The sequence below is a fragment of the Cervus elaphus genome, chromosome 9 (genome assembly GCF_910594005.1).
Source record: "Cervus elaphus chromosome 9, mCerEla1.1, whole genome shotgun sequence".
Classification (NCBI taxonomy): Eukaryota; Metazoa; Chordata; class Mammalia; order Artiodactyla; family Cervidae; genus Cervus; species Cervus elaphus.
Window position 1 is genome coordinate 95,744,743 of NC_057823.1, and position 26,450 is coordinate 95,771,192.

At 43.0% G+C, this 26,450-nt stretch overlaps 2 protein-coding genes across 17 annotated transcripts in view; one reads left to right on the forward strand and one right to left on the reverse strand.

Annotated features, from left to right (window-relative positions):
• CAST (calpastatin) overlaps window positions 1-22,200 on the forward strand; it is a 124,229-nt gene extending 102,029 nt beyond the window's left edge. For 7 of the 12 annotated variants that reach the window (XM_043913663.1, XM_043913665.1, XM_043913670.1 and 4 more), the window contains 12 exons: window positions 4,167-4,268; window positions 4,749-4,832; window positions 7,449-7,499; window positions 7,681-7,752; window positions 8,867-8,965; window positions 10,555-10,662; window positions 12,381-12,473; window positions 14,037-14,084; window positions 14,512-14,604; window positions 15,889-15,960; window positions 21,014-21,079; window positions 21,980-22,200. In XM_043913663.1, coding sequence (XP_043769598.1) covers window positions 4,167-4,268; window positions 4,749-4,832; window positions 7,449-7,499; window positions 7,681-7,752; window positions 8,867-8,965; window positions 10,555-10,662; window positions 12,381-12,473; window positions 14,037-14,084; window positions 14,512-14,604; window positions 15,889-15,960; window positions 21,014-21,064 — 873 coding nt within the window. In that variant the 3' untranslated portion in view covers window positions 21,065-21,079; window positions 21,980-22,200. The remainder of the gene's footprint in view (window positions 1-4,166; window positions 4,269-4,748; window positions 4,833-7,448; window positions 7,500-7,680; window positions 7,753-8,866; window positions 8,966-10,554; window positions 10,663-12,380; window positions 12,474-14,036; window positions 14,085-14,511; window positions 14,605-15,888; window positions 15,961-21,013; window positions 21,080-21,979) is intronic. The other 5 variants (XM_043913664.1, XM_043913674.1, XM_043913667.1 and 2 more) reach the window with 4 other exon arrangements.
• A 1,338-nt stretch (window positions 22,201-23,538) lies between these two features.
• The window catches only part of ERAP1 (endoplasmic reticulum aminopeptidase 1), a 103,311-nt gene continuing 100,399 nt past the window's right edge, over window positions 23,539-26,450 (reverse strand). For all 5 annotated transcript variants that reach the window (XM_043913659.1, XM_043913658.1, XM_043913662.1 and 2 more), the window contains exon 19: window positions 23,539-25,810. In XM_043913659.1, coding sequence (XP_043769594.1) covers window positions 25,655-25,810 — 156 coding nt within the window. In that variant the 3' untranslated portion in view covers window positions 23,539-25,654. The remainder of the gene's footprint in view (window positions 25,811-26,450) is intronic.

The window sequence follows — 26,450 nt, forward strand, 5'->3', positions numbered from 1 at the left end:
GCCAACTTTTTCACTCTCCTCTTTCACTTTCATCAAGAGGCTCTGAAGTTCTTCACTTTCTGCCATAAGGGTGGTATCTTCTGCTATTGATATTTCTACCAGCAATGTTGATTCCATTTTGTGCTTCATCCAGCCTGACATTTGGCATGATGTACTCTGAATTTAAGTTAAATAAGCAGGGTGACAGTATACAGCCTTGATGTACTCCTTTCCCAATCTGGAACCAGTTCATTGTTCCATGTCCAGTTCTAACTGTTGCTTCTTGACCTGCATACAGATTTCTCAGGAGGCAGGTCAGGTGGTCTGGTATTCCCATCTCTTTAAGAATTTTCCACAGTTTGTTGTGATCCACAGTCATAGGCTTTGGTGTAGTCAATAAAGCAGAAGTAAGTAGATGTTTTTCTGGAACTCTCTTGCTTTTTCTATGATCCAGCGGATGTTGGCAATTTGATCTCTGGTTCCTCTGCCTTTTCTAAAACCAGCTTGAACATCTGGAAGTTCACAATTCACGTACTGTTGAAGCCTGGCATGGAGAATTTTGAGCATTACTTTACTAGCGTGTGAGATGAGTGCAATTGTTCAGTAGTTTGAGCATTCTTTGGCATTGCCTTTCTTTGGGATTGGAATGAAAACTGACCTTTTCCAGACCTGTGGCCACTGCTGAGTTTTCCAGATTTGCTGACAAATTGAGTGCAGCACTTTCACAGCATCATCTTTTAAGATGTGAAATAGCTCAGCTGGAAATGCATCACCTCCACTAGCTTTGTTCGTAGTGATACTTCCTATGTCCCACTTGACTTCGCACTCCAGGATGTCTGGCTTAGGTGAGTGATCACACCATCGTGGTTATCTGGGTCCTAAAGATCTTTTTTGTATAATTGTTCTGTGTATACACAGAAAAACACAGAAGAACCTTTATCATCATGACTCCTTTTCTCTCCCAACTGAATGGCGACATATGGACTCACTTCCTTTCCTTTTCTTCTTTTTGTGTCTCTGATGTTCTGACTTTTGCATGAAGGGTGCTATTTAACTGGTTGAATCTGTGTTCTTCTGAATTCAGCAAGTTTTGTTTTCATTAGCAGATAGATTCTGACTCAGAGGATACCAGCTGATGGAACTATGCTTCCTTACTACGGACTTAGAGAATCTACAGGCTAAATAACTAACTTCTTCTAGGTGCTTTGCAGTATCTTCTCATTACATTTTCATGAGGACACTGTGAAGTCTGTTCTGATCACGTCTCTCATTAATGAGGAAAATGAACTTTGAATGGACCTTGAGCAATTCACTTCACCCTTCAGAACCTCAGCCAGGTTTAAGATGGGGTGCCTGCACTCAGTCCCCTTCAAGTCTAGTGTGGATATGGGCCAGGTCTGACGCTCACAGTTCAGTTTGATCTTTCTCCTATGAGAAAAGGAAAGTTGGTAAAGCAACTCCTTTTCTGGAGGAACTTGGAAAGGCTTACATGTGGAGGACAGGATCCTGCTGAGAAGTGGGGGCAGCACTGTTTCCTGGGGAGACCAGTGAACCCAGGACAGGCCAGCACAGAGATGTGGAGCCCTTGGGATACTGGGGTCTGTGCATTTAGTTGTTTGAGAGAAGAGCGCCTTGAGGAAGGTATGGGACGTGTGTCCTGGGTATCCCACGTGGCTGCTTCCTGGCAGGGAATCCTGGGTGCCATCGGCAAATCCCGTCACAGTCTCCCTCCTGCCTTGGACAGGGCGTGACCTCCTTTTTTGCATGGGATATTCTCAGGGTACCCTCCAAAAACTGTGACATCGTGGGAGTCAGGTCACAGGCCAGAGTGGTAAAGAACAGAAGTGGCAGAGAGAATCTTGGCAGAGACTGTGAAGGAGGTAGGCACAGAGGCTGTGGTTGGAGTCATAAAGACAATGGCCAACATTCCGGTGCAGAACTCTGGTACCTACACATACGGCCGCTCCCTGTCCTGTCGACTGTGACTGCCAGGGCTTAAGAGCCAGTTACCTCCTTTCCAGCTTTACCTTGACTGTAGAGAGAGAGTCAAGCATTGGAAAGGGGGGAGAATTAGAGCCCTGGATTTTCCATTCTCTTACCCCGCTCCTGGGCCTCTACTCCACCAACTCTGGTTCCCACGGTTGTGGAGTTTATCACCGCTGAGGTCACTTGGCATTTCTGGGGTTGTGATGCCCATGGGAGCCAAAAAGAATAGGCGCAGAATGTGATAAAGGTCAGAGAACTCCAGAGAGGCTGGGGAATGAGTGAGCAAGAGCAGACAGTAAGCCGGGAGGGCAGGGATGAGTGTCTGCCGTCTGCATTCTTGTGGTAGAAAAAGAAAGTTTATTGAGCACATCCGGAGACTTGAGTTCTAGTTCTGAACTTGACCATGGAGATAGAAGCTTTCGTCCGTAGTCCTGTTTCTAGATCTGTTAGTTATTAAGACTGCTGCTTCTCCTAGCTTTTCTAATTCCATTTCACTTATTTCTGGAGTCAGAGGACACAGACGAAGGCAGCGTTGGTTTCCAAAGATTCTGCAGCAAAGACTAGAAAACAAAAGTGTGAGCAAGTGACTGGGATCAGGTAGCAAAAATGAGATTGCCTGGCTAAGACTTGGGGACCCCAGCAACTCTTGGTTACAATCGCAAGCAGGTTGAATACCTCAGGGATGTTTGTTGTCCCTGGGGAAAAAAAATCTATGGAGTTTCCAACCACTCAGTTCAGTTCAGTACAGTTCAGTTGCTCAGTTGTGTCCAACTCTTTGCGACCCCAGGGACTGCAGCACGCCAGGCCTGCCTGTCCATCGCCAACTCCCGGAGTTTACTCAAACTCATGTCCATCGTGTCGGTGACGCCATCCAACCATCTCATCCTCTGTCATCCCCTTCTCCTCCCACCTTCAGTCTTTCCCAGCATCAGGGTCTTTTCAAATGAGTCAGCTGTTTGCATCAGGTGGCCGAAGTATTGGAGTTTCAGCTTTACCATCAGTCCTTTTCCAATGAGTATTCTAACCACTAGATGGTGATAAATCCCTTCCCACTTGACCGCCCTTTATTCCCTGGTGATCTTTTGTGGTGCAGCTGAGCAGCAGAACAAGTTTTCTTACTTAGGAGGGTAGCTAAGCTATAGAAAACAGAAAGACACTTTTACTCTAATATGTACTCCATGTGAGGTCATGTATCTTTTATGATAAGAATAATCTTTGAGACTGTTTAATTCTGGAGCTTTCACACTTTGGATCAAGACCAACTGTGAGGAATTCATCAATTCTGCAACCCACACAGCAGCAACAATAGTTTAGTCAATGGTACTTATCCTTGATATGCATGATGCGTTCAGTTTTATATTCTTCATTAAAAATAGGCCTGACCACCACCTGCTAAACTGATTTAAGCGCTGCTCACGTATGGGTCGTGACCTGTGGTTTGAAAAAAGCCAGCTCTAGTCCTATCTTTTAGCCCAAACATAATTTATTCTTTATTTTCCCTTTATGCCATTTACATTCTATGTTCATCCAGTTGTTGTTTTTTTTAATAACACCGTGTCCAGTGTTACTACTGTATCATAGGGAGCACGTTTCGTTTTCATCAGCTAGACCACAGGCAGACTGCCCTCACTGTATCACTCGGGTTAGTAGGTCACACAGACCGTCATCTGAACTGGCCTGAGTCCACTCTGACCAGTAGAAGTCACACAGGGAACACAGGCTTCTGTGCCTACAGGCTTAGCCGGAGCCCTCGCCTCCAGGGCAGGCCTGGCTGTTTCATTGGGAAGAAGGTCCTCTCGAGGGCTTTCCTGAACCTCTGTTCTGTGCCATCTCGAGGACAGTCGCCTGAAGATCACGTCCTCCTCTTCTTTCCTGGCTTTCGGCTTCTCTGTGGTCCTCCCCACCCAGTGAGCTTCCTTTTTTCTGAACCAGAATGCTGGTGAGATCTTAAAAGTTTCTCGGTGCCAGCTTATAAATTGCACACTCTTAATGTTTAATGTAAGAAACTTGCCCTCATTTTTAACACGTCAGGCTTTTTAAACCTAGGTTCTAATTCCGTAGATTTTCCAAATTATGAAAAGATGACACGTGCTTCTTATCTAGGCATGAAAGAAGGATATGCTCATCTGAGTTGTTCGTTGAGTCTCTTTTAAAAGGCGTAGTTAACCACCTATTTAGTATACCCACTGCTGTGCTTTCAGAAGGGCATGGTGCCAGATGATGCTGTCGAAGCCTTGGCTGGAAGCCTGGGCAAAAAGGAAGCAGATCCAGAAGACGGAAAGCCTGTGGAGGATAAAGTCAAGGTAATGGCGGCTCAGAAACTCCTAGAAAGGAGCTATCATTGGTCATCCCAACTCCCCAGATAAGGCAGTCAGTTTTAAAAAAAAAAAATTTGTGCAACACTTGGCCCGCTGGCTTCCTCTGTTACGGTGCGTGTCCTGTTTAATAAGTGAAACCAGAGTGAGCAGCAGTGTTTGGCTGCAGCAGGGGATGGCTGGCGTGCAGAGCTCGGAGTTCTGAGTCTCACCTTGTCCACCTGGTTTCCACCGCCAAGGATTAAGGCGGGAAGTGGTACTGCCTGATGCTGCTCACAGCTTCCCCTTAGCCCGGCAGGCTGAAAACAGTGGTGTCTGAGCCTGCTCACCCAGGAGGATACAGCGTCAAAGATACAGTTGCTGCGGGAACCTCACAGTGGATTCACTGACCTCGGATTCAGTCACTCAGGCATCCACCTTATCAGAGAACGATGTATTAACAATGAAAACGGTTTAATTTTCATTCAGGAGAAAGCCAAAGAAGAGGATCGTGAAAAACTTGGTGAAAAAGAAGAAACAATTCCTCCTGATTACAGATTAGAAGAGGCCAAGGTAAACAGGCTGGGATCTTTTTTTCTAACTTATTTTCATTCATATTGAATTTCATGTACATGAAGAAGGGACATGGGAACAGACCTGGGATATAAAAGTCGTGTTTCTTAGTATTTCAAACATCAAGTGGTATTCGTTAACCAACATCCTGTTAGCACACCCGCTGTAAAGCCTAAATATTCCTCAGTGGCCTGTCACTCCTTCCTTAGGTGAAAGAAGTCTAAGATTTTCATGTCTGATAACATGGTTTGTTACAACACCAGAAATAAAGAAAACTCAGGAAGTCTTTATACAGATAGATAGGAAAACCAAACAAAAGAGAAGTTGCTCAGTCGTGTCCAACTCTTTGTGACCCCATGGACTGTAGCCCACCAGGCTCCTTCGTCCATGGGATTTTCCAGACAAGGATACTGGAGTGGGTTGCCATTTCCTTCTCCAGGGGATCTTCCCGACCCAGGGATCAAACCCAGGTCTCCCTCATTGCAGGCAGATGCTTTACCATCTGAGAACCAATCACTTCCTGAGGAAGAATTTACAAAACTTAGATATAAGTTGAAAAATAGCCTATTTGACATTGAATATAATGAGTGAGATGGCCTTCCTTGGTGGCTCAGTTGGCAAAGAATCTGCCTGCAATGCAGGAGACCCAGGTTCAATTCCTGGGTCGGGAAGACCCCCTGGAGGAGGAAATGGCCTCCCACTCCAGGATTCCTGCCTGGAGAATTCCCATGGACAGGGGAGCCTGGCGGGCTACAGTCTATAGGGTCACAAAGAGTCAGACATGACTGAGCAACTCAATATAGCCAGTGATAAAATTGACGCATTTCCTTTATTTTGAATATACAGATTGTACAGAATAAGTGATATGGGAGAGACCACTACTTAACAGAATATTCTACCAGACTTCATGAATAATGCAGGAAAATCAAATTGATACTCTTTGTGTTCATCGATTTGCACTAGTCCATTTTTGTGGCAAAGATAGGAACTATACTGAGCTCTCCCTGATTGAAAGTTTATGATGCTGGGTCCCTTTAGTCTGCTGCTTTTCTGCATTTCACAGTCAGTCAAAACCATGGCATTTCTATCTGTTTGGGCTTGTTTGTTTATAAGATCCTTAGACCATGTGGCCCGTAAGCAGCTGTCGCATTCAGTAAAGCTGGTCAAGTGGCCATAACTCTCTTTAGAGTAGGAGGTTGGAGGTTGGTTACTTTCTCTCTCCCTTTGCTGGATTTTCATCGCAGTTTCTAAGAATGTAGCTGATTAGCTTTCCTGGCCACTTTTATTCTGTGGTTGTTTCATCCTCAACTGTGGATCTCACCCATTGTGAATTACCTATTGCTTCATAACATGTCCAGGTGCTGGCTTGATCTCTGGGTTAGATCTTGTGTTGTTCTTCAACTCCTCCCATCAGGCCTGCTCAGGAGAGTCAGCTCCCCGAGGTAGACTGCAGGTTTCCCCTTCCTGTCTCGGGGCGATCTCAGTGTGAGTGTGGAACAGATGTGCCCCCATCCCCGCTCCTATGTGTCCCTTGGCAGATTTGCTGCCTTTGCAGCTAAGGGGTGGCAGAGAGCGAGACCCGGACTCTGTTCCCCCCCCTAACTGGGCAGTGATCAGAAGGTCCGTGAGGACGCAGAGGACGTGGAAATGGGGGGAGAGCGCTTTGTCTAAAGGGAAGCTGGTGATACCCTTGACCTCTGCATCTCCTCGAATGTTCACAGAGCAAACGAAAACCACCTTGACCAGTGTATCAGGGGAACTGTGCAGTTGACCCTGGAGTGACACGGGTTTGAATTGCCTGGGTCCCCTTCTGTTCGGGCTTTTTTCACTAGTAAACACTACAGCATTGCACCTTCCATGAATCCACGGATGCGGAATTGAGGATACCGAGGGCCAGGTGTAAATTACACATGGACTTTTTCAACTGCTTGGGATGTCCGTGCCCCAACCCCTGCAGTTTTCCAAGGATTAACTGTGTGTACAGAGAACCTTGTGCTTACACATTTTTGCATGTTTATATAAATGGGATTTTACCGTTTATTTATAAATCTCCTTTTACTAAAGAGCCCCAAATGCTTTATTGATTTTGTCCCGTTACTCAGAAGTGGCACTTAGGGTCATTTGAAGGTTGGCACCATCAGAACTGTAAGTTTTGAGCATTATACCCCTAGGGTGAATTTTCCCAGGGCTTGGTATAGGTGCTTGGCACAGAGTCCGTGCATACTGGTTGGAGGCATTGCCTCTAAAGTTAACCAGCTTTACCCAGGCAACTTGTGCAAAGCCCACTCCCCAGGCCAGCGAGGGTCTCATCCCCATGTCCCCTCAGTGTCCCGTGCACGCTGTGCCACACACCACAGTAGCTGTTGTCCGTGGGCTTCTGGAGTTGGCAAGCCCCATTAGCAGCCCCCATGCCTAGGGGATGTCAGCCAGCTGTTTCTTGACACAAGCTGAGCAGAGCATATTTCCTGGTGAGAGGATCTGTTTCCTGGAATGAGGAATCGACTTCCTAATGTACATCATCAGATATAACCTGTCAACCTCTTATGCTGTTTGCAGAGTGCACACTTAGGATACATGTGAAATGACTCAATGCCTTGTTTTTCTCCGCCTGCATAGGATAAAGACGGAAAACCACTGCTGCCAAAAGAGGTCAAGGAACCGCTCCCAGTAAGCAAGCCAGTTTTTCTCTGAGTATATCTTTCTCCTTTGGTCCTGATGGTTAATTCAGGAAGGGCAGAGCGTTCTGTGTAATGAGCTGATCAGCATATACGCAGTGACAGTACTTTGGAGAGGACAAAGTAGTTTGATGATGACGTAGTTTGCTGACACGTCTCCTGGTTCTTTGCAGCCCGTGAGTGACGACTTCCTCCTGGATGCTCTGTCCGAGGACTTCACTGTCCCCTCAGACACGTCATCACCTGTAAGTCTCCTGAGAGTCCTGGTTTTCGTGCCTCACTTTTTAGGGTAGCAGAAATAAGTGGAAACTTGTGACTTAGAATCTGACACAAGAGATGAGGACACAGTCATGAAATTAGTGGCCCTCAACCCACTGTGGCCATTAAAGATGTATTCCATCAGGAAATATTGCTCCAACTCAGTGGGTGTTTTCAACAGTGTGACTAATAGAACCAATGAACATGCATTCTATCAAGTATACATATGAAAAGAGAATTTAAAATTGAGCTGTCCAATATATTTGAAAAATAAATGCATAAAAATATGAAAAAATACTGAAAAGCATTTTTTTTTTTTTAGTATTTTTAGGGACGATTAATCCAACTAAGTGCCAGGATTTATTATACAGTAATGTTAAAAAGTAAAGTTCTGATTCAGAAAGCAAAGCCAAACGCCAATGGGAAAAAAACCCATCAATGACAGATTTAGTATATCTTTAAAGTGAGAAACATCATTATTTCAGAAAGATTATAGAATAATACACTACTTAACATTAAGAAAAAATGATACAACTGAAACCTCATCCTGCATGCCAAATATTAAAGCAATAGTAGCACTTATATTTTATACCTGATATATGAACAGAATTAAAAATAGGAGAAGCGTCTAATTTAGGCAAGCAAGGCTGCGGGAGACAGGCATACCCATTCATTGCCTTTAGCTGCATGATCTTCTAGCAGCTTTTGAGAGGGTATTTGGTACAATATAGCTAGCACCATAAAGAGAGTCAGTTCTAGAACTTACTCAGAGCAACTCATTACAAAGAGCAAAGCTAAAACACTGCCATCAACCTAAATGTGCAACAAGAAATGTATAAACCATAAAACTCTGAAATAATTAGCTTATTGACTATTTAGGATAATAAGCAGGAAGAGAAAATAGGAAACTGTATAAAATAATGCTTGGAGTAGGAAATAGAATAAAATGGCTCTTAAGCTGCTGTGTTGCCATTTAAATCAAGAGAACAATCATGATAAAGCTGTCCCAAGGGTTTTATTTAAGTGGTGGCATTGTGGGCATAATATGCTACAACACATTATGGGTCAAATCATTTTTTTGTTATTGTTTTCTTACAAAAGCAGTTTGAAGATGCTAAACTTTCAGCTGTCGTCTCTGAGGTGGTTTCCCAAACCCCAGCTCCAACCACCCAGGCAGCCGGTCCACCCCCCGACACTGCGGTAAGCAGCATGGCTTATAAGTACCTGTTTTTTTGAACAGCAATTAGGAAGTCAACAAAATTGTTGCCACAGTCACCTTCTGTTTCAGAAGAGGTAAGACTGGAGAGATAGGGAGATGACGGACTATCTAAAATGATTAAATAAAACAATACCTGTGAAAGTATTTCACACACAGTGAAACAGCTTAACATATTGTTGCTTTATTAGAATTGAAGTGCAATATGCACATTGTGTATATATTCAGATTTTTTAAATTGTTTAGTGTTCTTGATAATGTTTCCTTCCTCTGTATTTTTCCTGATACATGCTGTGAGTACTACTCCTTATTTAACCTCAGGTTTACTTTAAGGAATTGCTCAGTGTTTGAGCTTCTCTCTGCCCACCAAATCACAGACTCCTGGTAGAAAAGCATTGTTTTCCTCCCAGTCATACCAGTAAAAACTTGTCATTTTCATGCTAGTAATGGAAAACCTCAGTGTCAATATCATTTTAATTATTTACACGTTCTGAGGCAAGACTGTGGGACCAAAGCTTTTCCAGACTTCCTTGATTAATTTTCTTTACGGTACCAAATTATATATGATCCAGGAGACCACGGCACATCAAAAGATAGAGAGATTGCCCTAAACCAGACCCCCAGCCCCTTGGGTTGAGATAGAAGTGCTTCGTGAGCTAGCTGGAGATGAAGTAGCTTGAGTGAAGTCAGCTAGGCTCCCTTTCCTTTTGATGTAGCATCAAAGCTTGCTTCCTGCTGCACTCTGAGATTCTGAGTGAGTTTTCCTCCTGTTGGGTCAGTCGTGGGATCATCTGAAAATATCCAGAGGCACAAATGACAAAGCCCAGATCTAGCTGTGGGCAGCGCCACCATTTGCTGCTATAATCCTGGGCTCTCCTGAAGCACTTAAAACCAGTAAAATGCCCTTTCCCCTCGTGTCTGTGTGTATGTCTGTACACACACCCACAGTGTCAAAAGTCCCTGTGCAACAGAAGGAAGACTCATTAATAACCAGGCTGCCGTTTACACTTCGGTTCCTAGTACTCAGACTTTAGGAGCCCCTGGAATAGTGGGTGAGGCTATTAAGAAACATCCACAATCAAAAGCCTTTTTGCCTTTCACAGTATGTTTTAGAATACCTTTCCCATCACTTCCCCCATCAGAGTTTTTAGTTTTAGTTAATATTTTATTTGAAGCCATCATTAAAACTAGGTATAAAGCTTTATTTATAGCAATCCACTTGGGAATCAAAGAGTAAACTTAGTGACTTTGCGGGGAACATAATATTACATGTATTGAAGGCATCATAAGACTTCTAGAAAATCAGGCCAAGAACCCCATCTTTTTAGGAAGGGACCTATTTTCCAGGAAGAGAAAGGCATCTCGGGGTGGGGCAGGGTAGACAGGTACAGAGAGGTGCTGAGTGAAAAGTGAGGGACGAAGAGCCCCCCACAGGGAAGGAAGACCCAGCGCCTCTGCCCACCTGCCCCTCCCTGGGGAAAACCCACCGGCTTACGGACGTCTTAGAGGCACTGTGGGCGCTGCAGGTGACCTGATGTGGCTAACCAGTGACTAATTTGGATGTCTTGTTTAGCAGCGTGACAACAAAGAACTTGACGATGCCCTGGATCAACTTTCTGACAGTCTCGGGCAAAGACAGCCTGATCCAGATGAGAATAAACCCGTAGAGGATAAAGTCAAGGTACAAGAAAAAAGTCATTTAAAGTTTTTATAGCCCTGACTTGCCTGGAGTCAGCCTTCCCTGGTGGCTCTGCTGGTAAAGAATCTGCCTGCAGTGCGGGAGACCTGGGTTTGGTCCCTGGGCTGGGAAGATCTCCTGGAGAAGGGAAAGGCTGCCCACTCCAGTATTCTGGCCTGGAGAATTCCATGGACTGTACAGTCCATGGGGCTGCAGAGTCGGACACGACTCAGCCGCTTTCACTTTCACTGCCTGGAGTCAGCGAACAGTTGGATAACTACAGCCTAAGTTTTTTCTACACTGTGGTCTACGTGGTGTCTCCGTTTCCTCTCTGAGGACTGTGTTACAGCACAGATTTGGGCAAACGTTATGTTTGTGAGATGAGAGTTTGTGATGATGGAAAAGCACGGTCTTGCTCTGTTAATTTTATTCTCTTCTCACACTGACTTTTTTTGGTTTTATCTGGCAGTAAAACCAGATATATCTTGTCATATATCTGGTACAGATATGTGTATTTTAGGTAGACAACTTGTGTGTATGTAGTGACAGAGGCTTCCCTAGCAGTCTTCCCTGCCATCGTAACTACGTGCAAACTCCTACACGAAGGAAGCGTTGGACCAGGAGTTCACTGCAGAAGTGTCTACAAGACACAGACTCTTAACACTGCATGTCTTGTACAACATGTAGAAGTACGTATTTATACTGAATAATATACTAACAGTCCGTCGAGCTTGGAACTACCAGAAAGGTAACAGACCACCCAAATCTTTGTCTCCAAGATGGGGTGTTTCAAAGAATCCTTAGGTCTTGATTCTACTCTGTTACAGGAATGTCGAGATGAACTTAACCTGTATTTGAAAAATGAAATTATAATGATGCAGAAAAATAAAATCTAATCCCCACCCCTTGGGGGGGGGGCAGGGCTTTCCCTGAATCCAGGGACCAAGAGGCCAGCCTCACCGCACTGAGGCAGGGATGCTGGAGGCGGGGGCTGCTTACTCAGCCGCGGGTGTTTGCTCACCTGCAACATAGCAGGCGGCACGTCCCTTCACAGTGGCTCCTGGTAAAGAGTCAGAGTTGTGAATAGTGCCTCTAAGTGCCAAGGTACAGCACCTTGACGGTTTACTTTAGAAAGTGACACTCACATTAAAAGAAACTTTATCCTCTTGGGTTTTATCTCCTTCCATAGTTTCTGAGGGCTTCCCTGGTGGCTCAGATGGTAAAGAATCTGCCTGCAATGCAGGAGACCTGGGTTCGATCCCTGGGTTGGAAAGATCCCCTGGAGAAGGGAATATTAACCCACTCTAGTATTCTTACCTGGAGAATGTCCATCACCAACTCGATGGACATGAGTTTGGGTAAACTCCGGTAGTTGGTGATGGACAGGGAGCCCTGGCGTGCTGCAGTCCATGGGGTCGCAAAGAGTTGGACACGACTGAGTGACTGAACTCAGATAGTTCTGAGAATAATTACTTAAAAGCTTATTTCAATTTAAAATACAAGTAGAAAATTCATGGGTGTGGAATGACAAACAGAAGCACTGGGTTTACTTTTTTCCATCAACTGGAAATATGTTGACATTGTTGCTCTGTTGCTTATAAAACTTAAAGGGACTATGTTTTGCCTCAGAAATAGCCAATAAATGCTGAATGCTGCATTTTCAAATGTGCTTTTTTTGAAGGTAGAACTGAATAGTAATTATGTATGTTCATTGTTTACAGGAAAAAGCCAAAGCTGAACACAGAGACAAGCTGGGAGAAAGAGATGACACCATCCCACCTGCATACCAGCATCTTTTGGATGATGACAAGGAGGTAAATGAGGGTGGTGTCCAGGTTGGATCTATACTCCAAAGCTTTGAGATTCAAACCTCACTTGAAATGAACAGAAAGTACACTGTAACAATAGCATAAAAATGTGACATGACTGGCACTTTTACTCTGTCCCCACTGAGCAGACTGTCTAGAATTCTGTTTAATATTTATTTGAGCCAGTATCATTGGATGTTTACTGTGCCGGGCACTGTGGCGTAAAGAGAATTGAAGAATGTTCCGTCACTCACTGATGCTTACCAGTGATTCCCAGGCAGGTACACAGATGAATTCTCTGCAAGAAAAGTCTGTAATAACAATGAATGATACTTGTAATCTTACCTGAAGCAGAGTCTCTCTGTTGAAGAACAGAAAAAGAGCTAGGATGGAAATAATTCATGGGGCAAATACGACCCAAGGCCTGCTGTCTCTCTTTCTTCTCCTACACCACCACCCCAGTGCTGTTGAGAGTGAAGACAGGCAAAACCATATTCCCAATCGAAAGCTCTGTTGCTAACAGTATCGTTAAGAAGTTTATCTGTCTTTGTCTCTCTCCTGGTCAACCTGCTCTGTTTCCTGCCCCTTCCTGTTTGGCTTCTAGAGGTTAAATAACCCTTTCCCGATCTGTTCATCAGATAAAAACAAGGAAGTCCAAATGACAGCCTCTCTCTGCACTGATGCATGTGAGGGGTTTGACTGTATAGAGTACTATCAGCTTCACTGTCTTCTGTTACAGAAATCAGTTCCCCTCGCTTGCATTCAGTATTCATGACAGCTCTTGTGCACCCTGCTAGAATGCCCCCTGCTTTGACGGTCCCATCTGACCCCGTTGTGTTCTTTGGGAAATGTATTATTTAGTGTCCTGGCCTCTGCAGATGGGAAAAATCCCTGATGAGTTGTCCTTGTAATCCTCACTGAAAAAAAATCACCTATAGACCATTTCAGTGCCTCAAATCCTTTTGAAGTGTAATAAGCTATGGTAGATACGTATATAGTAAAATAGCAAACAAGACATAAAAACACAAGTTACTTTTTGTGATGTTTTAACTAGAGTTAAGCAGTGACAGAGTTGCTAAAACAGTATTTCTTTCACTTCCAGGAACAGACTCATCCTTGCGTTTTCCCCAAGGCTATTGAAATAGTTATGAGGTAGTCATTAATCAAAGCTGGTGAAGAGATAATATGGACCCAGGTTTATCAGTTATGCAAAGTATACAGTTGTCCCTTGGTATCTAGGGGTGGTTAGTTCCAAGACCCCCAGAGACCAAAATCTGAGGATACTTTAGATCATCTCTGCATTACTCAGAATGCCTAATACAGTGTAAGTGCTACGTTAAGTAGTTGCTGGCATGTGGCAAATTCAAGATTTGCTTTTTGGAACTTCCTAGAATTCTGTTTCCCCAAATAGTTTCAATCTGCTGGTTGGTTGAATCTGCCAATGCGGAAGCCACAGATGCAGGGGGCTGACTGAACTCCACTGGATAAAAGATCATGTAAATACTGACTTACGCCTAAGTGAAACCTTTACAAAAGTTTGTTTAACCAATAGTCTGCTTTGTTTCTAAGGGCACACCGGGGAAGCCAAAGGCATCAAAGAAACCCAAAGCATCAGAGGTAAATACCATAGCTGTGTGTTTCCAGAAAAGATTTTTTTAACCTCTAGCTGCAGCTTTCACATTTTAGAAATCTAAAATGCAGTGAATGCCTTCCTTGTGCTTGGTCTGATGCCAAGGCATGCATATAAGAGTATATTATTTCTGTCTTCCCAAGAGCCGCTCAACATAGGCAGTTCCATTTTCCAGATTAGAGCATCATAGCTCAGAGAATACTAAGCACCTTGTATAACAGAGTGGAGGAAAGTAGAGCTGTCAAGATTTTTCTGTTTTAATCTCTCTTTTATAATAGTTTATTAGGAAAAGAATGTCAGCAAGGCTTTGCTTTGAACACACACATTTTCAGAGATGCGGGGAAATGGCCCACAAACATCTTTCCCTTGCTTTTCCAAAAAGCAAATCTTGATGGTTATCTCTCTTGATCTCAGCAGCCTGCAGGTGCCCAGGACCCCATTGACGCCCTCTCCGGGGACTTTGACAGCTGTCCCTCAGCTACAGAAACCTCCACAAACACAGCAAAGGTGCGGGGCTTTTTCCTCTTGGCTTTTTTTTTTTTAATGTATCTCTGTACAAATAACACACACACACACAATTTTATACCATAGAATAAACTGATTAATGCCCTAGAAAATTTGAAAAAAATTCTACTCCCCTCCCCTCCAACACCATTATTTGGTGTTATTTCTTGTCTTTTCCCATATGTAGGTTTTACATAATTATACGTAGATTCTATATATAATACATTTCTTAAGAGTGTATCATAAATGTTTTCCATGTTGCTTTATAAGCTCCATTTTTGATTGCCACGCTATATTGGTGTGTAGCAGTAATGCTCTATCTGTGGTCATTTAAAAGGAGAGCAGTCCTTCACTCTATACACCATGCCGCTTGCCCTCTGGGCTTCCTCCCCTTTTCTGCCCTGAGCAGCGCTCCTCCTTGCCCTTCAGGGACCATTCAAGCATCCAGGAAGCTCTCCCTGTCTGCTTCTCCCGTCCCAGGTCAGGGGCTTGTCCTCTGCTGTCCCTGCGCTGTGAGTTACCTGTCCTGGGTCTCACCCCACTGGGCTGTGGGCTTCAGACAACAGTCGTGTCTGGTAGCTCTGTGGTCAGCATTAGCTAAATGCCCCGTGCATAGTAGGAGATCAAATGCGAGTGGAAAAAAAAGAAAAGTGTAAGCCATCAAATAGAAGGAAGAGTGAAATGAGTGTCCTCCGTTGTTATTTTCAGAAGAATTAAAATGCACATGGTTTCGCGGGTGTTAACGGTAGTTCCCAGTCACTGAATTGTCAGTCTTCCCTCTCTTGGGTGATTTAATTTCTAGATCACATCACCATCCTATTTCTCAACTCCTGGAGCCTCATAAAAAATGCCTTTTTGGTGAATGGACTTCACTTTTGTATGTGACTGGCCCTACCTGGCTCTGGTTGCTTCCACTCTTAGATTATTCTTCCATCACTCTGAAAGCAGTGTCCTCTTGGCACATAGACACCAGTCCTGATAGAACCAGGCTCTATTTTGATGAGCAAAATACAGTCTGAGTGCATCATGAAAATTGGCAGGATGTCAACATGAGTCACCTTTTCCTCATTTTTTTTCCTTCTCACCCTCCCACCGTGAACACCGCTGTGTATGTTCACTGTGGTTCAAAAAGTTATGACTGTGAAATACCCAATTTTTCATTATTTAGTTAAACTGGAGAGTCCAGGCTCCTAAAAGGAAGAGCCTGGATCGATTTGCTTGCAGCAGCAGTTAATTGCTAGATGGAGTGTTGACCGCAGCAGCCTCATTACATTTCCTCTGCTCTAGGACAAAGACAAGAAGCCTGCTGCCAGTGCCAAAGCCCCCAGGAACGGCGGGAAAGCCAAGGATTCCACACAAGTAAGTTCAAAGCCCAGTCGTGTCCGACTCTTTGTGACCCCCATGGACTGTAGCCCGCCAGGCTCCTCTGTCCATGGGGTTTTCCAGGCAAGAGTACTGGAGTGGGTTGCCATTTCCTTCTCCAGGGCATCTTCCTGACACAGGGATGGAACCCGGGTCTCCCGCACTGCAGGAAGACTCTTTACCATCTGAGCCCCCAGGGAAGCCCCCACCAGCGCAGTAAACAGATGATAAGTGAGCTTGGCGATTACAGGGAGCAGTGCCTTCTTAGTCATTTAGTTTCTGCTTGGGGTCTATTTAGAAAAGAAGCATTTTTAAGCCCTATCTATACCCTAGCACATCTTGCCAAAGAAACTGAAGTTTTAAAGGTGTTTATTTTTTTTAATTATTTATTTTAATCGGAGGCTAATTCCATTACAATATTGTAGTGGTTTTTGCCATACATTGACATGAATCAGCCATGATATATATTATTTTTTAAAGTAATCGATACTTAGGTATCAATATTACTTATCAATAATCAATATTCAGTAAGTATCAACTTACTGAAGGAACGAAGGTTCGGAACACAATTGAAGTGCCCTGCGTTGCCAGCCCTTGTCAGACAGAGTCCCAGCGTCAGCTGAGCTAGTCTGGGGTGAGTGGAGGCCCTCTCCCTTCATCAGCCCCAAACACCTTGCACTCCCTTGTTGCTACTCTCCCCCACCGTGTGCGGAAAGCCTTGCCTTCTCCTTAAAGAGAACACTGAGGGTGCCTTGCAGGAAATAACCAAGACCCCCTTCCTGCCCACCTCCTAACAAACACACTCTCCCCTCCTTGCCTGCAGCCCCTTCTCTCTCTCTCAAGGGGTCACTGAGTCTCTCCATGCTCCCCGTGTGGCTCAGCTGGTGAAGAATCCACCTGCAATGTGGGAGACCAGGGTTCAAGCCCCGTGTTGGGAAGATCCCCTGGAGAAGGGAAAGGCTACCCACTCCAGTATTCTGGCCTAGAGAATTCCATGAGCTGAATAGTCCATGGGGTCCCAAAGAGTTGGTCCTAAATATTCATTGGAAGGACTGATGCTAAAGCTGAAATTCCAATACTTTGGTCACCTGATACGAAGAACCGACTCATTGGAAAAGACCCTGATGCTGGGAAAGATTGAGGGCAGGAGGAGAAGGGACAACAGAGGATGAGACGGTTGGATGGCATCACCGACTCAATGGACATGAGTTTGAGTAGGCTCCAGGAGTTGGTGATGGACAGGGAGGCCTGGCGTGCTGTGATTCATGGGGTCGCAGAGTCGGACACAACTGAGCGACTGAACTGAACTCTGTCCAGTATCTTTGTCTCAATTCGTTTCCTTTGTAGTACAAACATATTCAAGCTCTTTAACAACTCAAAAGCCCTTTGCCTTCCATCGCTTCACCTCCTTGGAAGATTTGTCTCTGTGACCCTGCTCCCCTTTCTTGAGCTCTCCCTGAGAGCGGCAGTGATCTGCTGGCTGCTATATTGTTTCCTTATCAGTCCTTAGTTTACATGTTCTCTCGGGATGTGCTTTGGGGCATTAGATTTGATGCTGCAAAGACTGAGACTTCGGGATGGGTGAATATTTTATAGCTTCGCCTCCCGAAAGACCCAGGCTAACACTTCCTGCCTCAGGTTTCCATTTGGATAAACATTGACAGTACAGATCCATATACTATATTTCATCAAGTCTAAATTGCCACCAATTATTAAGAAAAAAGTCAACAGTTTGATTACGATGTTAGTCATCATAACAGCAAATTAAGACATGTTAAAATATGCATGCCTGGCAAGGGAGATGACACCACCAGAGAATGTAGTGTCTATAAATCTTGGAACAGGAAAGTAGTACAGAGAACTGGAGAAGCTCTTACAGTTTCTGAGACCCAATATACTCACAGTAAATACTAGTAGTCCTTCCTCCCAGGTGGTATCTCATTTTTCACGTTCTTATAGAAAGCAGAACTGAGACTAATGAGTGGATCTGGTTTCTTAGAGCTGGGCATTAATGCAGCATGGCACTTTGAAGCTTCCTATTATTAAAATGATGCAAACTGTGGTTAGGAAAGGAATGGAAGTTGGATTGGATAGACAACTTCTGGGTCTCCTCCAGTTCTAAAACCATAGTATTCAAATGGTTATGACTGTTAATTCCAATTATAATGAGAAATAAAAGATACAGGTCCAGAAACAGTAATCCAGCTGCATCCAAACTCTTAAAAAGCAAGATAGTGAGTTCTGGTTCAGGGTGGTGATGTAGACAAGATCAGCTCGCCTCGTACCATGGAAACACCAGATCTACAGCTGCGTATGCAACAATTTCCTCTAGGAAAAAACTCCTAGTGATCTGAATGACTCCTATCCATTGGGCCAATAAAAGAAGGCCGGCATCAAAGAAGGTAGAAGAAGACACACTCTCGGCACAAATCCAGTCCCAACACAGTTAACTCACCATCAGAAGGAAATTCAAAACTCAGAGCTTCTCCTGAGGAGCAAACTAGGTTGAACCCCCATGGCAGCACCCCAACCTTTAAAGACCACCTGAGAAATGAGCACACTAAACCTCTAGCTTTGGGAAGCCAATGGAGCGTGTGTCCAGACGGCCATAGCAAACTGAGGAAAGGTTCTTCAAGGGCTCATGAGCTCAGACTCACCCACTCCCCCCACAAAGCAATCAGAGCTACAGTTCTTAGCTGGCCACCATCCCCAGAATGCTGCACAAACCTCAGACCAAAACACACCCCAGCTTTCTGTGTAAGAGGCCTCCATGCTTATCCTGCAGCTTCGGTGTGAGGAGCAGGCTTCCGATTTGGCAGAAGATGCCCAGGTGTGCTCTTAGGAGACATAAGCTGGGTGCTCACCACCATTGAGCTATTTCCCCATCTCGCTCCGGGTCACCAGCATCTCCCAGAAAGGGGGCTCTGGCACTTACCTAGAGGCCAAACTTTTGTAACTGCCCCCCAGGGGGGGCACTTCCTGATCACCTGCTGTGGCCCTTCAGGACTATTATGTTTATATATTGAACCAATGAAAATAAAATAGGCTGCTTGAACACTTACAGTGTTTTGAGAGATGATCGAGTCAGGGCAGGGTTTCACAGTTAAGTTATCTCCTACACGAGGCCACTCCTTCAAGACTGGAAGAGGTGGCTGTTCTGTCTAATGCACAGAAACCAACAGAGAGTCAAGGAAAATGAGGAAATGGAAGAATACGTTCCAGACAATTAAAACCTCAGGATAGAAACCTTAATGAAGAGGTTTACCTGATGAGTTCAAAGTAACAGTCATACAGATGCTCACCAAACTTGGGAGAAGAATGGATAAACACAGTGAGAACTTCGGCAAAGATACAGGAAAAATACAAGAACGTAACAAGTAGTCACAGAACTGAAGAATACAATAACTGAACTGAAAAACACACTAGAGGGGTTCAACAGCAGACTATACGCAGAAGGACGGACCCAGGAACTAAAGGACAGAGCAACGGGACTCACCCAGTCAATGCAGCAAAAAAAAAAAAAAATAGTAAAGATAGCTGAAAAGACTTATCAGACAGTATCACACAGACCAACACGGATGAACATTTGCATTAAAGGGGGTCCCAAAAGGAGAAGCAAGGGACAAAGGGGCAACGAACTTATTGATATAAATAATGGCTAAAACCTTCCCTAACCTGGGGAAGGAAACAAGACATTCATATCCAGGAAGCCCAGATGCTTTCAGATAAGAAGAACCCAAAGACACCCACACCAAAGACACATTAAAATGTCAAAAGTTAAAGACAAGGAGAGAAATTTGAGCATCCCAAAAGAAAAACAACTTTTTACATACAAGGGGCCTCCGTTAAGACTCTCAGCAGGCTTTCAAATTTTGCAGGCCAGAAAAGGAGTATCATGATATATTTTCAAAGTGCTGAAAGAAAAACACACCAAGAATATTCTCTTCTTAGAAAAACGGTCATTCAGGAAAAAAGTTTTCCCGATAAGCAAAAGCTAAAGGAGTTCATCACTATTAAACCAGTCTTACAAGTAACATTAAAAAGACTTCTTTAAGCTGAAAAGGGTGCTAATTAGTAATGGGAAAACAATCAAAGTACAAATCTCACTGGTAAAGGTTAATATACAGCAAAATTCAGAATAATTTAATGTTGTAAAGGTGGTATATTAATCACTGATAAAGCTAGTATGAAGTGTAGGACAAAAGTAGTTAAAAATAGCTAATTATAATAGTTAAGGGATACACAAGATTAAAAAGATATAAAATGGACATCAAAAACATAAAACATGAGGGTGAAAAACTCATACTTATGAGTTTACTTTACTTATACAGTAAAACTGTATAGCTTTGGGATGCGTTCAAACCTAAGTAGTTGTCAACTTAAGACATAAATGTAAGCTGTTGTATGTATGCCTTATGGTAACCAGAGTAGATACACGAAAACCTATGGTAGATACACAAAGGAGAAAGGAACCTAGCTTACTACTGTAGGAAATCATCAAATCAGAAAAAGGAAGAGAGCCAGAGAGGGAACAAAAAAACTACAGAAGAGTCAGAAAACAGTTCATAGAATGGCAATAGGTACATACTTATTAATAAATACTTTGAAAATAATGAGCTCAACTCCCCAGACTACAGAGAGGCAGAATGGATTAAAAAAAAAAAAAAAAAATGACGCATCTATACATACTGCCTATTAGAAACTCACTTCAAATTTAAGGACAGACTGAAAGTGAAGAGATGGAAAAAATAGGCCTTGCAAGTGGAAACCAATTATGTTGGCCTTCAAAAAAAAAAAACAGCCTAGAGTAAAACATTTAGAATCACTTAAGGTTATTTTTAGTTTATAAACTTCAAGGGGAAGAATTCAGTGTTTGGGCTAAATAAAGCACTTTAAAAGGACTATCCTATTTTGCCCTGCCAACTGCCATCTTTTACCTTTTTAAACCTGAAAAGCATTTTTCCTCATAAAGCTCATCTGGTTGATCAGTTTTGGGTACTCAATCCAGAAAATAAAAGAACTCATTGATGGTTTTTGCTTGTCCTTTTAGGCAAAGGAGGAAACTTCCAAGCCAAAAGCTGATGGAAAAAGTACAAGTTAAAGTTCACACTATTTGGTAAGTTGGGTGTTTGTCACAAATGAAGACCACTGTACGTTCTAACTAGCCTGTGTGATATAGGTGAGAAAAGCTAAGTCCATTTCTTGAGTGTTTCATGTTCTCTTTATGCTATTGGCATAAAATGCACACTGCAAAATCTGTAGAGTAATTCACTGAGAAGCAATAAATGGTGCTTCCAGGATGTTTAAACACATTAACCTTATAATTAAAAGCTCTCCAAAATACTAGGCCAGGCTCTTAAACAAAATGACCAACTAAGTCTAGTTGACTCTTTGAAACCCAGATGCTCATGACTGCAGATTACTGTGGCAAAGCAAAATTGACAAGTTACATCTTATAGTGAAATGGCCTTATGGTCTAGATATCACCCAAAACACATGTGGGGTGAGGAGTGCACGCCTACGGTCTCATGGTAATTACAGGGTTTTGAGAACAGTACAAAGGAAAAGACTGACAACTTTGGTTCATCTTAGTTTTAGAAAGTAAAACCCTGTGTTTGATTCTACTTTATGGCGACTGAAGAGCTGGTATGGATGAGGGAGACTCTGACATCTGTCTTGAGAGCTAGGCCCTTATTAATGTCAAAGAGAAGAGGTCTTATTCTAAATGACAAAAGTATATAACCACTTCCTGCAAAAAATCTAAAAGAAATAACAACGTAGATTAAATTGGATTGGGCTCTCTCACCATGATTCACTTTTATGTCCTGTAGAGGAAAGTATACTGATTAGAACTGCTCCAAATATTGTCCCCAAAATTAAAAAAAAAAAATTTTTTTTTCTAATTTTCTACTCTAATATCTGCTTACAGTAAATGCCTCCTTAGATTTATTATGCCTGTAATAAGAAAATAACATATCAAATGGTTCACTGCATTTTCTTCTTTGAATTTTTCAAGGTATCTGCATATAAAATCTTCAGCGGGTAGATGGTGACTTCTGAAGAACAAAAGGCTTTGACAACAGAAACAATTTCTGGGTGGCTTCTAGACAGTGGTATTTGTTGATTCTTTTGACATCCTAAACATTGTCTGTTATTCTTTTCCTGAAAAGAAACTGAATTTGTCTGGTTCACCTGTGTTATTCTACTGAGTATTGATAAACTTTGAATTTTTAAAAATTGTCTTCAGTTGGGAGAGAAAGGAACTTTATATTTCTAAGAGATATATTTGATAGTTTCTTAAAGCAGCACACATAAAAGGAAAAACCTTTGCAAACTTTTGCACATTCTCCCCACAGTGCCTGTAAATCTCATTAGTATTTTCAATTTGCACTTAATTATTTTTGTTGTTAGCATTTGGAAAACGATGCCTCACGTATTCTTCAGTGTTCTGATTTCTCATGACCCCTTTCCTCTTGGACTTTTGAACTGTATTTGATGTTTCTTTGGGTTGATACGTCAGACATAAAATACTGTGCATTGGGCACATGTCTCCTCTTGAGCTGCTAATTGTAGAGACCTTGGACAGACCAGGAAGCACCGACCCCCCTAACCTCTCTGCCAGAGGTTAGGACTTCTGCATCTTGTCCGCACAGACCCACCGGGACTTGACTCAAGTCAGAAGAGCAAAATGCAGACTATGTCACTGCATAGCTAGTTTCAAGAATAACAAAGTCTAATTCTTAGAACACTCACATGGCTTGATCTCTGCCGCAATACTGCCTTAAGCTGCGCTTGCCATCGTCCCTCTGTGAAACCTGAGCAGCAGCTATTAGCAAAGAGCCGTTGCCACATGAGTCTTGCACTGTACAGCATGTGGCTTAATGGGAGTTGGGTTTATTACCAGATACAAAAACAAACTTCTGCTTAAAAATAAAGAAATAAGATCTTTTTAATATTAAAAAAAAAATCTGTTTTTTTCTTCCCCCATAGCAAATTAAGAACTAGGGAGGGTCTGATATCCCACAACTTGGAATGGTTTCTCATATCTTTCTGAATGGTTGATGGACATAACACTGATATCGCTGATGAAATTAAATTATCAAAATCCCATCTTCATTTTCTGATAGTGAACGCAGGAAAAGATATCAGGTACATATCATAAAACTGATTTGGAATTCCTGGTTTCAGAGAGCACAGCCTTCCTTCGCATCTGTTTAAACTATTTCTTAGGACTTAGCAATTTCACTAAAAATAAGTATCACTGATACTATCTAAATGGGGTAGGAGGCAAGCTAAATAACAATACTGCTTATAATGGGCATCCAAGTCTATTAATACAGTCTAAAAATTCTCTTTAAAAATCATGCATATGCCTGAGATTGCAAACTTCATCCACTTCAAATGCTCTGTCTTCATTTCATGAGAGATAAAGGCATTATTAGTCTAAAATGGGAAATATAAGCCAGGATTATGGTAATTTAAACAGACCTTTTCAAGGCACTAACAAGAAAATAAACACTTTTCCTGAGGGATTTTAACTGTGTCTATAGGTAGTACAAAGCTGTTTTGTTTAAAAAAAAAAAAAAAAAAAGGTGAAACCTTTGACATTGACAGATGTGTTTGCAAAGATCTGACTCCAGTATTACTAATTTACACGCATATATAATGTTTTTTAAATTACATACCAAATCTAGAGATTTAAGAAATACCTGTGAAAGTAAACATTTATTTAAGGTTCTCTGAATATGCCTTCTTGTTTATTCAAAATGTCTTCAAGACTTGGGTGTCTTGTCTGCTGGTAATTAATGATGAACTGAGTAAGCTACAGGATCTAAATCAGTCCTTTTTACCCATCTAATTTGCAGTAAATAATTGCAAATATTTGCTTAGAGGTAAATAACATTTTTTATTACCAAAAAGGGTTTTGCACATTGCTGTGGTGATGTGTGTCTCTTTAGAAAATGGACTTCTCCAAAAGCAAATGAACATAGGTTCCTCAGGTGACCAAAACCGAAAACCACTATTTCCATGTTTCATTACTCAAGATACAAGATGCAATTAAAGGAAAGTATTTTACATTAAAATCTTGGCTTTGTATGTTTTTTAGAAGGAACACACCTGGGGGGTAGAAATTACCAGTGATTTCTGTTTTTTTAGTTCTTAAACCATTAAGTCAGGCAGTATGTATGAAAATGGAATTATAAACACATTTATGTCCAGAAAAGACCTTCTATTCCGTAGTGTATTAGAACACATTGACATTTTTATATCCTATTCCTTTAAGTTTTGCAATATATTAAACTCATAAAAGATTTCAGTTCCAACACCATACCTGGTCTTCGCTTAGGCTGATATAAGCAAGTAGTTTCCATTTCACAGTAGCTTACATTTAGTAGAGCAGTGCCCGAGGGCAGTAAGCGCCAACAACAAGTTATTTAGGGATTATAAGCCAGACCATCTCATCTCTATCGGCCCCTTCTCCTCCCACCTTCAGTCTTTCCCAGCATCAGGATCTTTTCAAATGAGTCAGTTCTTCAACAGTTGGATGGCATCACCGACTCAATGGACATGCGTTTGAGTAAACTCCGGGACCTGGTGATGGGCAGAGAGGCCTGGCGTGCTGCAGTCCATGGGGTCGCAAAGAGTCAGACACGACTGAGCGACTGAACTGAACTGAAACCAGACCAAATAAGAAACAGGGAAGGGAAGCATCACCTACCGAAGGATCAATAGCGCTCAGGTTCAACTTGCAATGACAGGTTTCTCTTCTAGACCTGAAAGCTGTCTGCTCTTTCAGGAGGGCCACTGCTGGTCAGTAGCCTTGAGGAAATAGATGGCACCCTCTAATTAGGATTATCTCAGGAGGGCTCTACGGAAGGGGTTTGTGGGGGTTTTGTTTTGTTTTTAAACAAGAATATGAGCAGGCTGTATGAAAACCACGAGTCCAGACAGGACTAACGAAAGCCAGGCTTCCGCTTTCCCCTGCAGAGTTGAGAGGAGGAAGCATCTCACTAGCCCAGAGATGCAGAAGGCTGGCGGGAAAGAGGGCCACCGCCCTGGAGCTGAGCCCTTCTGCTGGAGGCCAGCCTGAGGCTACCTGCAAGGAAACCAGGGGAATAAAGACCCTCACCTGCTCTCTCCCCAACCCCAGCTCTGATCTGCCCTCCTGGGAGTTCAGCCGAAGCTGGAGGACAGGGAAGCCTCATGATGTGGCCGGACAGGTCAGCCCCTGGGCAAGCAGCAAGCGGGAGAAAGGTGGGATGGAGAGGGGGGATTCATGGTTCAGTCAGCACCCCAGGGGTTCATGGTTCAGTCATCATCACTGTTGAGAGCCTTCCCAGGAGACTGACGCAGCAGCATATGAATGACAGACGCGTGGGGAGCAGGGGTGTGTAGACCACGGGGCTTCAGTATACAATGTAAGAAGAATCAGGAACTTTACTTCTCCACAGTAGGGAATCCCCCACCTGGGTGTACATTTCGGGGTCACACCTATAATGGAACACGTAGTGGCAGCAACTCCCTGAGGAAAACGTGAAGCAACCGGTCTTCACGAGAAGGAAGGGGTGAAATGAAGGGACAAGAGGCATCTTCAGTGGGTGCCAAGCTGGCCCATCTCCACTTTGAAAATATTCACATTCAACGAAAGTTTGGAGGTTACACATCACAGGAACCGGCCAAGAGCCGAACATTACAGCAGGTTAAGCTTCTCACTTTGCAGCCACGCTTTGATCTTATCAAAATTCTTGTCCATCCAGCGTATGTTTTCCTCGATGGTTTCGATGGTTTGCTGAACACAACGGAGCTGAGACCCATTTTCCTTCAAAGAGCTGAAGAATTCTTTTACCTTGTGGGGGAAAAATCGGGCTTTTAAAATTTTGTTTTCAAGTTACACAAATGTAAGTTCAGGCTAGTTCAAACTGAAGCCAGGATTCCAGCATTTGTCAAAATTCTACAGAGAAGGCAGGGCCAGGTGTCTGGATACGATTATGTACATAAACTTGAGCTCTGAAATGAGCTCATGCCTCATGATGTCAAGTGTTGTGTTTTTTTTTTTTTTTTCTTTCTCTGCAGCTTTTAAAAATTTATTCACAGTTGCCAGATTCTAAAAGACTTCGGCGTTTACCATTTTATAATTAAGTTTTAATCTTGTGTATCTATTTTATGTGTCGTCTGTGACATAGGCACTGATGCAAACTCAACATTTTTAAACGTGTCTGAAAAAAGCAGAATGTGCAGAATCTTTTCTTTGCCAAGCCAAACAGCTTCAGCCACATAAAGTGCGGTCTTTCTCTATGGCCCTGGCCACGTATGTTATTATAGAAACACTGCAAGGAGCGGGGTTCTTAGCAAGTTATGGTGGTAATACCCCAAACCTTGCCAATTTTTTTTTCTCCTAATCCACAGTTGATGTATTGTTCCCTCAAGATAAAATCCACACAACACTCCCCACGGTTTTAGGGAGATAAGAGTCGTTTGGCTATCTC